The 10571-nt window shown below is 44.5% G+C and overlaps 1 protein-coding gene across 2 annotated transcripts; it reads left to right on the top strand.

The window, feature by feature from the left end:
- The first annotated feature begins 5119 nt into the window (after positions 1-5119).
- On the top strand, positions 5120-10207 carry C1H21orf62 (chromosome 1 C21orf62 homolog). 2 transcript variants are annotated; one of them, XM_015881484.2, is made up of 2 exons: positions 5120-5471; positions 9315-10207. In XM_015881484.2, exon 2 carries the CDS (start codon positions 9382-9384, stop codon positions 10057-10059), a length of 678 nt encoding a protein of 225 aa, XP_015736970.1. In that variant the 5' UTR covers positions 5120-5471; positions 9315-9381; the 3' UTR covers positions 10060-10207. The 2 variants fall into 2 exon arrangements, with proteins under 2 accessions (XP_015736970.1, XP_015736963.1); XM_015881477.2 differs by having other exon boundaries at positions 9312-10207.
- The last annotated feature ends 364 nt before the right edge of the window (positions 10208-10571 follow it).

The raw sequence follows: 10571 nt of genomic DNA, 5'->3' as shown, positions 1-10571 counted from the left end.
GCTTTTTTTCCATTTTAAGGTAGTTTGGTTTTAGAATACAAAACAGACACAAGTTTAGCAAAAAAAGAATACCTAAGTAACACATGTGTGAAATCTCACATTATAAATACTAAATGCTTCTGATTGATTTTCCCAGAGACTTCAGACCTGGGTAAGCCTGGCATAAATGTGTGGTATTTTGTGGCTGCCCCAAGCAAGCCTTCATTTCTGCTCAGTCCCTCCGGACAGGGGAGCTGTAGAACCAGGCAACCACATGCTGCACTTACAGCCGCACTCAAGGCACAGAGGAAGAGGAGCTTCAGAGACAAACCCAGATCCTTGGTACATCCTCAGCGCTGGGTCATCCTGCTCACTCTCATCTGGAGTGACAAAGGCAGAACCACTGATGAGGGTGGGAGGAATGTTGCAAGGTTTATCCGTCTGCTCCTACAGGAGTATTTTGGAAACCATCTGGGAGTACTGAGGCTTGCAAGAGATGCAGATCTCTGTGGGGCTGCCAGTCCTGCTCATGTTGAGCAGCAGAAGAATGGGAGCTAACTGCCAATGTTCAGTTTCACCCAAGAAATAACCAAGTGTCAATCAGTGGCTAGGACAAGTGAGCAGGACAAGGGCAGTCAGGAGGTTGCTCTTCCTACCATATGTCTTTTCTCTTGTTTTGGATCTGTGGAGGCATTCGTGAAGTGTCAGTACTCGATTCTTTCTATTACCTGGCTTTAATTAGCCCCCTAAAGCCCTTTTGTGTGGCTGGTGCTATCAGCCAGGGCTCTGAATAGAAGCCACCCCTGTCAAAAAATTTTGGAACAAGCTCCTCTTGAATGGGCCCAATGAGCCAGGGGGCTGTTTCCTCCTTAATCCCACATTTAATAGCACGAGCTGGGGACAATAGGCAGCTTCTCCAGCTTTTTGCAGCTTGATTCCCTTTGACACATCCAGCCTTCTTTTGTCCCTCCAGTGAGGACACGCCACCTCCGCGTGCTGCGCACGGGATGTGATCCCCAAATGTCACTGAGATGAAATGGCTTCGGGCAGTCTCAGCCTGAGGCCCCAGGCTGCCAGCTACCTCACTGCCCCTGGTGCTGCCCACCTGTGGGGAGGGCTCACTGCTTCGGAGCAAGAAAACCTGGGCGCTGCCCTAATTTTTTTTCCCTATACTCCTCTAAAGATGTGTTTTCATCAAGGAAGTCAAGGATTATAAGATTTTGCCATGGCAACATGCTATTAGGAATGCAAATTCGCAACTGGAAAAGGTGGAAGCCTTTATTTCTGATAATTAGATGACAAAAGCCTATAACATTACAATTTTCTACGTACTTCGAAACAAGAGAAATCATCCTCTCCTCTGTGATCTTCTTCAGAAGAACTGTTTTTCTCCAAAACGGAGCTTCTTGATGGAGAACATGGAAGAAATGAACAAATTTAATTCCATTTAAGTTTATTTGTTTCAGCTGTTCACCCAAAAAAGTGGCAAGGTCTGCTTGACCACTGCTGTTTTGGGCAGATATTTGCTATCTAAAAAGTTGAGTTAAAGATGGGTGTGATCATCAGCCTGGAAGCCACGTCTTCAAGCAGGAGAGTCTACAAGCAGATGTCCCACTGAGGACCCTTCGTTTCAGTTTGCAGCACTGGATTCAGATTTGACCAAGTCTGTTAAATATTTCTTCACAAACCTGCTGCGTAGAATAGATGAACTAATTCAGAAGAAACAAACAAGAACCAAAAGTGCCAGCACATGTGTAGTCGGCTAACTGCTAGACATTGAGCAGCACTGTGTACAAAGGACACCTGTTGGCATCTTTATTTGCTTGTCCATCGGTATTTATCTTTGCTTACACACAAAAAACCCCACTTTTACTAGCAACACAGAAGCAAGTGATGGTCATTTGCAGTGTCAGGTTGCTCCCAGCTTAGGAAAAGAAGGCAATATTGAATTATAGCATCTACTAATCCGGTCTGCCTTTCACATTAAGGAAGAATACACTGTAATGTTGCTGACTGAATGCTGGCCCAGATATCAACACGTGAACAGATGTGTGTGGGGACTCTGCCTTTTTGGGTGGTGCACTTAGGACTCTACTAACAGCCCTTGTTTTCATAATAACGAGTCCTCCAAAGAAACTTTCTTCCCAGAAAACAGGCCTGCTTACCAAAAAGATGAAGATACAAATGAGTAATAACTCCTCTAATTTGTCCGTATACCGCCCGATCAGACTATTTCTTTTCCCCCCAGCTATTCATACGGCCCTCTTTCAAGACCCTTTTAAAAATGAATTTCTTTCATGATGCCCGCAAACTCTCATCCTGCCCTCAGAGGATTTTTCTTTTTGCTAATTTGATGAAGACCACACACGTGAAATCAAATGCTTTTGTCATTTGTTTCTCATTGTGCCCACTTTCTAAAAGGAAGCATCGCCTGCGTTGTCTGATCATAAACATTGGAGTTCACAATCTGGCGCATTTCCAAACGTTCATTTTTAAAGGCAGCGTTTTAGATAATTGTTAAGCTTCGCGGTAACTATCAATTATATGACTCGCTGGAAGCTCTGATCACTTTCCTGCAGCCTGGTGTGCCTTATGTTCTCTTACTGGACCTGCCTTAAATCTCTTCATGCTTTTAAGACCTCACCAACTCAGGACAGGCAGGATTTCACCTGGTGACTTTGTCGCTTGTAAGCTTAGCCAGTTGTAAAACTACTCTCATTAAAGCGGTGTTATTAAAAGCCACATAAATAAGTATGCGTTACTGAGAGTAATTAAGACTTATTCCAGTGGAGAACAGGAAAATCATATGGTATGTACTTCCAGACACACAAGTGCAGCTTGTTGTTGTAGTTCTCATGTTAAGCAGTGTGGTTTTTTAAATGATTTTCAGTCCAAGAAAATGCAGATGCATCACCCGTCTAGGTGACAGAGACCAAAACCTGCAGCACTGACACATCCATTAACTCAACACCTAACCCTTGTGTGCCTGGGTCCTTACATAAAATTCCTACTCGGGTGTTTCTTATTCGCACCTTTCTCCCTTTTCCTAGTCAAGCCTTCAAATCCATATCTCACTGCTTTACAAACAAGGATGTGATGTGGAACCCTGTCAGAGGCCTCGCACAAATCCAGGAAGACAACATCACTCTCTCTTCCTTTGTCCACTGATCCTAGAAGACCATCAGATGGGTCAGATATGAGTCACTTATGCTTTAAACAGCTTGCCAAGTAGAAGTGTGAGAGACTCTTGAGCAAGGAGCTGTCCTTATCACGGGGTGGTGCCTTGCTTTGGCATGGTCAGTGAATATGGGAAAATTAGTTAATCAGGGGGTCCCAACTGGGAATAACTGAAGCAGGAAACAAGGTGTATTTCTCTTCAGCAAGAAATAAAGCACAGAACCACAGGGGTTGGAAGGGACCTCTGGAGAACATCAAGTTCAACCCCTGCTAAAGCATTTCCCTATGGCAGGTTGCACGGAAAAGCACCCAGGTGGGTCTTGAATATCTTCAGAGACACATATCTCCAAGCAGCTTGTTCCAGTGCTCTGTTACTCTCACAGTAAACTTCTGCATATGCACTATCTATATGCCATTCTTACCTTGAGTGAAGAAAGTGCGACACAAAGGGAATAACGCACTGCATAAACCCTGCATGATGCATCCATACACTAAAATGGTACGGACCACCCTTTGGTAAACGTGCAGCCACTTCCAGTGTTTTGTTTCAAACACAGGAATGTACTGAATGGATTCTCAGTAATGAGATTGGTTACCTCAGAGGTGAACTTGTGGCACTTTAGGAAAATCCTGAATGGAAAGATGAACTTGTTTTTTGGATTTGTTTGTTTGTTGGGTTTTGTTGTTCCCCCCCTTCCACACCTCCCAAGGTATTTTAATGGCAATGAAAGAGACTTGCTTTCTACCTCTGCAGGGGCCACGTATTCCCCAAGGGGCGTACGGCCAAAACTACACAGGGAATACCTCTCTCCTGCCCCAGCCAACTTCTTAACTCCCACTGCAACCACTGAGCCCTAAGCACCTGCTGCTTTGTACTCCTCAACAGGGCATAAGGGCAGAAATCCCTCCCCTACATTCAGATCGGCTCAGAGTCCTCCTCGAACGAGGATGTCGAGAGGGCGATTCCGGGCTCTGAGGCACAGCCCCGGTCGCAGCATCCCCCCCCCGCCCCTGTCCCGCAGCTCTGCCCCCAACTCGGAGCTCGCCCGCACTGCCGGGCCGAGAGCGCCCTCTGCTGCCCTAACCCGAACCTCCCCTGGGTAACGGGGGCGCCTCCTTTCCTATGCTGGTAACCGGGAGAAGAGGCCCACCCTCACCTCGCCACGACCTCCATTCAGGTGGCTGTAGAGAGCAATAAGGTCTCCCTAAGCCTCCTCTTCTCCTTCTCCTTCGAGTATTGTAAGGCTGTGAAGTGATCTCCCTGGAGTCTTGTCAGAATATTCTGCCTCATACCCTTTTAGGATCCTCTTGATGCATTTCTTTGTGATCAATAACATCCATCTACTCCTACATGTTGGGCAAACAGCCTCTGGAGCAGGACATGGAGGACAGGCATTTTTCCATTCTAAAGCTACAAAAGCTGCCTTGGGAAAGCAGGCAGGGGAGGGCACGTCCCTCATGGCCAATCCCATTGGTGTGGGAAGAGCAAAGGAGCAGAGGTGGCAAAGACAGGTAGGGACCTGCTGTGGTGGCAGTGAAACAAGCAGACCTTGGAGCTCTCTCCTGCTTGTCTTGGGCTGCTGGCCCCACACAACAGGAGAGCAGTGAGTGGGAGAGCTGCATCCTGCCTGCCCCGCAGGTTAACTTCAGTGCCACACATCACCGCCTCCAGACAGGGATGGATGCTCCACTTGCACCAGGAGAAAGTGAGTCTCTGCCTTTGTGCTGTCCCAAAGCAGGGGGTGGTAAAGAGCAGGGGAATGCTTAATAGCTTATGTATTCATGTCTGAGGCAGTTTCTCCAGCAGCACAATTATTGCCTTGCCACTGATGTTCTCTTCCTGGAAGGTACGTTTCAGATTTGTTGCTTTGTAATCACAGGGAAATAGCAGGTTATGCAAAGTTTGTCTTGGATGTGTTGCAATCGTTTATACTCATATGCCCGAGTTAATAATTGTTAATAATTAATAGCTGCGTGAACAATAAACTGAAAGAACTATGGAAAGGTTCTGCTCCCTCCTGCAAACGCTTCTTCAGGAAAATCATTTGCTGAGGGCAGCAGAGCTTTGCTATCAATTATTCCCATTGTCTTCAGTTGAAAAAACAGCCTTGAGGAAGGCACTGGCAGAGGACGGTCAGGGGAAGAGCAGCTGGGACCTGTGCTTTATTCTGCTGTTTCATTTACAAGTCAGGCCGGTGATGCAGGGAGTGCAAAACACAACAAACACGCCATCACTGTGTGGCTCTGCAGTCTGCCAGCAGTGACACCATGTGTTGTCCCAACGTGGAAGCGGGAGCTGAGACACCCAGCACCAGGTAACAATGCTCATGGACTCCAGCCTCCATCCTGTTCACGGCCATCTTTTTAGCTTCTTTCTAACATGTGGCTTTCCTTGCTTGTGTCTTTTTTCTTAGTTTGAGATTTGAACAGAAGCAGCTCAGTTGTTAGTGTACGCTTTGTATACCGTTTGCACTAATGAATTAAGCATAGCTCCTTGGGTTTGGGGAATGTCTAACTTAGCTTAATGCTTAACTTGAACTTCTGTGTCGGTCAGGTTAGAAACGGAGCTTAGAAATGATATGACTGAAAATTTGCCATCAAACGCTCTTTCCTAAAGTTCACACAGTGCGGATACCTTTGCTCTAAGAAGGCGTTGATTGGACACAAAAAACAGAGAATCTTATTAAGTGGTTTTAAAGTTTTGATGTTGAAGTGCTCATCTTGGTTCGGTGGTGTTCAGACAGGGTGGCCCACCATCCTGATGTCCCCAGTGGTGTCCCCTTCAGCAGAGAGAGAAATAAACAAAGCATTTCTCGTTGTATGGAAATTACATTAAGAAGAGTACACAAAGCAGAAAGATATTGGAAAGTAATGATATTTGATTGAGAGTAGAAGTAAGATGTTTTCACAGTGTAACACATACCCATGCACTCTGTGTTTCACCTTAGTACAAAGTCAGGGGTCCGTTTGGATGCCCCATCCCTGCAGACACTCAAGGTCAGGCTGGATGGAGCTCTGAGCACCTGATGGAGCTGTAGGTTCAGTGCAGGAGGATTGGACCAGATGGCATTTAAGGGTTTCCCACCTGAAATGACTCTGTGACTTCTGAAATTCATCCATTCAAGCCTAATACTGAAGCAGGAACATATACAGCTGCCCAGGATGTCTGAAGGTTCATGCATTGTTCAGGTTCAATGCAGTAGAGCTGCCTGATTTATCTTGCATTTCTATCACAGCTAGGAAGGATTTTGTTCTCCTATGTGTGACAGCACCTCCATGGCAGCAGCGGTTACTCAGCCCAATGACAGCAGCTCAGGCTTTTGCTGTACAGGGAAATGAAGAAACAACGTTCAAGTTATGACCAACAAACATGGTTTGTGCTGCAGTCCAGAAGTGTGCAGAATGTCAGCTCCCACTGCTGCTCTACCCACCTCCTCAGTGCCACCTGGACTGTGAATGGCAATATATACTGCATGGCCCTCTCATACCTGCATGCAAACAGGAAAGCAGAGAGGCTTTCCTCCCTCACGCCTCTCCTTCTAAATGCTTTGGGCTTTGTCCAGGCTTTCATGTTATTTTGGTCTAAATTGGCTGGTTTTGGTATTCACTCTGTGTACGTTGCCCAAGCTGCACAAGATTATATGGATTTAAGCTCCTCTTAGCTTAATACAGCACTTTCACATAGGCACATGCTAACACAAGTGATCAATGAGGGGTTTTAATTAGGTTTTTTTTTTCTGAATAGAGAATGGAAGAAAGCACCCTGTAAAGAAATTAATTGTATAGGCTGGGGACTCCCATTGAATAGGATTAACTTTCCTTGAGACAATAGCATTCTCACACAACAGTCAAAGGCTTTTTATTGCTTTTTTGCAGTTTTCTCCATAGACAGGACCTGCAATTAGAAAATAATAATAATGATGATAAAATAAAAAATTACTGGGATGATGAAAGCAAGTTCAGAAATCTGAAATGACACTATTACTAAGTAAGTGTTGGAAATGTCCTGTAGATACCCAAACCTGTAAAGAAAAAGGAGGGGGTGGAATCTTGTGCCAGGAGCCTTTGGGGATAATGTGCTATAAAATGGGGTTTTGGTGCTGGAAAGATGCTACACAAGTAACAGTGTTCACAGTTCAAGCAGTCACAGCAGAAGCGTTTTATGCTGGTATCTGTGTCTAATCCAATTTCCACTGAAAAGGCCCTCTGCTCAGGGCAAAAATGAACAGATGACCAGCTGAGTTCACATCACTGGGGGACATTTTTCTTCAGAATCAGGTTGCTGCTATCTCCAGCACGTGACACTTCCCTAAAACACTTCCCTAAAAAGATCGTGTATAGGACCAGAAGTCCTATAACTTGGGCTGATGAAGGAGTTTCTCCCCATTGTCAAGGACAACTTTTCTAGATGAGTCTAAGAGGAAAACAGGATGGTAGCTGGCTGTAGAAAACGACCTTTGGGTGGTGAGGAGCTGGAACAGCTGCCCGTAGAAGCTGTGGTGCCCCATCCCTGGAGGTGTTCAAGGCCAGGATGGATGGGGCCCTGGGCAGCCTGAGCTGGTGGGAGGCAGCCCTGCACACCATCAGTTTGGATGCTGTCTATTTGCTACATCAGACTAACAGATGAAGCCATAGTGGTACCTCTGGTGCTGGAGGTTATCTTGCAGCCTTGCACAGCTCTAGACTTTGCTACTAGAAAGCTGAAACCAAACTTCCAGCAGCAGCACAGAAGTCCTATTATAGCACATGCTTTACTACTAATATAGTATATAAAATACTGTAATTAAAGTGTATTTATCAGACACCTCTCTGCAGTTGCTTAATGAACAAATTCAATCATTTCTAGTATGAAAATGTTGTCATTTTATTTCTGAGTCTTCAGTTAAAATTACCTTCACTTAGTTTGCACTCATACTGTTAACTTTGTCTAGAAATTCTTCTAGCAAATACTTTCTTTTAAATAGATAAATCCCAATAACTTTATTGACTTGTGAAACAGTGTTGATACTACAGATCTGCAATTTATTTTATCATCACTGTTAGCTGTAGCTGAAGAGTTGAGCAAACACAACGTGAAGGTTTAGCAAATAGGATTTTCAACACATTCTGTGCTTAGAGGCCTAAGTGCCAGAGATCAAATTCATCTGACACTGAGGATACCAGGACAGTCACAGCTTGGATGTGTCTGACCTTTGAAGTTAAACGTTAGCTAGCAGTTGGATTGGTATTCCTGGTATGTTCTGCAATAAGCCTGAGGAATGTGCGTTAAATATTTGATTTCAACATTGTAATGTCTGTACTCTTTTAAGAAGACAGTGTTCTACATTCAAGGAGTACATGCAGAATGAAATCATGTTGGAGTCAGTTTGCTTACATTTACACTACACAAGAATATATAAGAATGCTTATGAGTGGCCATAATCTGTCAGCCCAGAGATCTACCTAGTCAAGCAGTCATCTCCTAGCGTGTCACTATTCAGTGACAGCAGGCTGAACTTGAAAGAAAAAAGTCAACTAAAGTACCATATCCTCTATAAATGAAGAATATGGAGAGTAGGACATAAATCACTTGGCCAAAATGCAATTACGTCTGTATTTTGTTTAATATTAGTGAAAGAACAACCTCAGTTGAATTTTCAGCAGCTTGAAACATTCAAATCTCAATTGCAAGTGTTCCCTTTATTTTCTGTTAAATTACCATTAAGTTTTAAGAGAAGACTTCATTGCCTAATGATGGAAAACTATTGTTTTCCTATTTATCTGGTATATTTTTCCATGACTGTAGCTTCATTGCCATGTCTTCTGAAGTGCTGGACACACGTTCTGGACATGGAGCAATCTTCACACATTCTAAGGACCAAATTCCTCCCACCGCATGCCCTGCTGGTGCCCTCACTGGGACCTGCTGCCTTTAGTCAAAATTTGGGTCCGCTGTTTCCTGGTGGTTCAAAATAGTTACAGACAAATCAATCAAACAAAGATGTAGCTTTATGTGAACTAAAAGCAAGTTTTATGGAAACGAGTTGGTATCGTGACACATAGCTCAGAAAGACACATGCTGCATCCAGCAGTGCTTCTGATAGCAAATGAAAAGAGCAAAGCAGTATTAACAGTTGAGTGGTGTTCAGTATAATAAATAAATTGTTTTCTTTCAGTAGGTAAAGACAAGTGATACAACCCGCTGTGTAAAAGGAGAAGACACGTGGCATCTTGGCACCAGTACTAATGAAGCCAACAGCCTTCTCCACTTTCTGGTTTTGGCTGTCTCTCTTTTTGGCTGGCTTCCTTGGCATGCGCATTACTGACAGTTTTGTGGGAAGTCAGAAGAACCATACACTAATTTTCACCAAGGAAAGCAATATTCGCAACTGCAGTTGCTTGGCAGATATCCGCGACTGTGACTACAGCCTGGCAAACCTGTTGTGCAATTGCAGAACAGTGCTGCCTTCTACCATGGAAAAAACTGACTACAGTAGCGACCTGACCATTTGGTTCACGGACACGTCTCTGCTGGAGTTGCTCCTCAACTTTACAACAGTGTGGGATTTGAAGCTCTCCTTCTGTGGCACTACTCCTCTACCAACAGAATACTTGACCATTTGGGGACTGAGAAAGCTCCGGGTAAAAAATAAGGTCGAGGGACAATTTCCAGAGCAGAGCGTAACCATCTACAGTAGCAGCAAGAGTGAAAAGGAAGATCTACTCACAATGCACAGCAAAGACAGGCAAATGTTAGTATACATCTCTTTTCTGGATACCTCTCTTTTCAATGGATATTCTTTGCTGAAGTCGTACAGCGTGGAAAATGTCTCTAGTATCACGGAGCACTTTCACAACCTGCTGCACTCCAGTGTTTTCTCAACCTCAGATAACAAAAGCTATGTTGTAACATTCATTTACTGAGTTCTTCAGCACAGTCAGCCAAAGGCATGGTGAACTGCTGAGTGAAATGGGACTTCTCTATTTGGTTTGGCCAAAAGGAGCCATTATGGGATGAACAGCTTTGAATGTGTACTCAAAGAGGCAATTAAAGTAATACAGGTTCATCTGACTAACTCACTAAACACTTCCTTAAAGAACAAAGAACACATGAAACAAGGTGAAAGCATCACTACAAATTGTGTATACTGTAAGCTAAGAACTGAACTTGTACTCTGTCAGCTATCTTGGTTGTTCTCCACTGGGAAGACTCTAGTTGGTCAATACTTTTCTTTCACTGAGTGAGGACAAAACTGCCAGTCGTTCTCTGCACAAAGGGAGAATACCCTTTGCTTACATTTACTGGCCTCACCCCTGTTGACATATCTCTGTGCTGTGAGGTTTGAGGCATTTGGAACAGGCTGCCCAGAAAGACTGTGGATGCCCCATCCCTGGAGGTGCTCAAGGCCAGGTTGGATGAGGCCCTGAGCAGCCTG

The sequence above is a fragment of the Coturnix japonica genome, chromosome 1, assembly GCF_001577835.2.
Source record: "Coturnix japonica isolate 7356 chromosome 1, Coturnix japonica 2.1, whole genome shotgun sequence".
In the NCBI taxonomy this organism is placed as follows: domain Eukaryota; kingdom Metazoa; phylum Chordata; class Aves; order Galliformes; family Phasianidae; genus Coturnix; species Coturnix japonica.
This window is presented reverse-complemented; position numbering and strand designations above follow the sequence as displayed.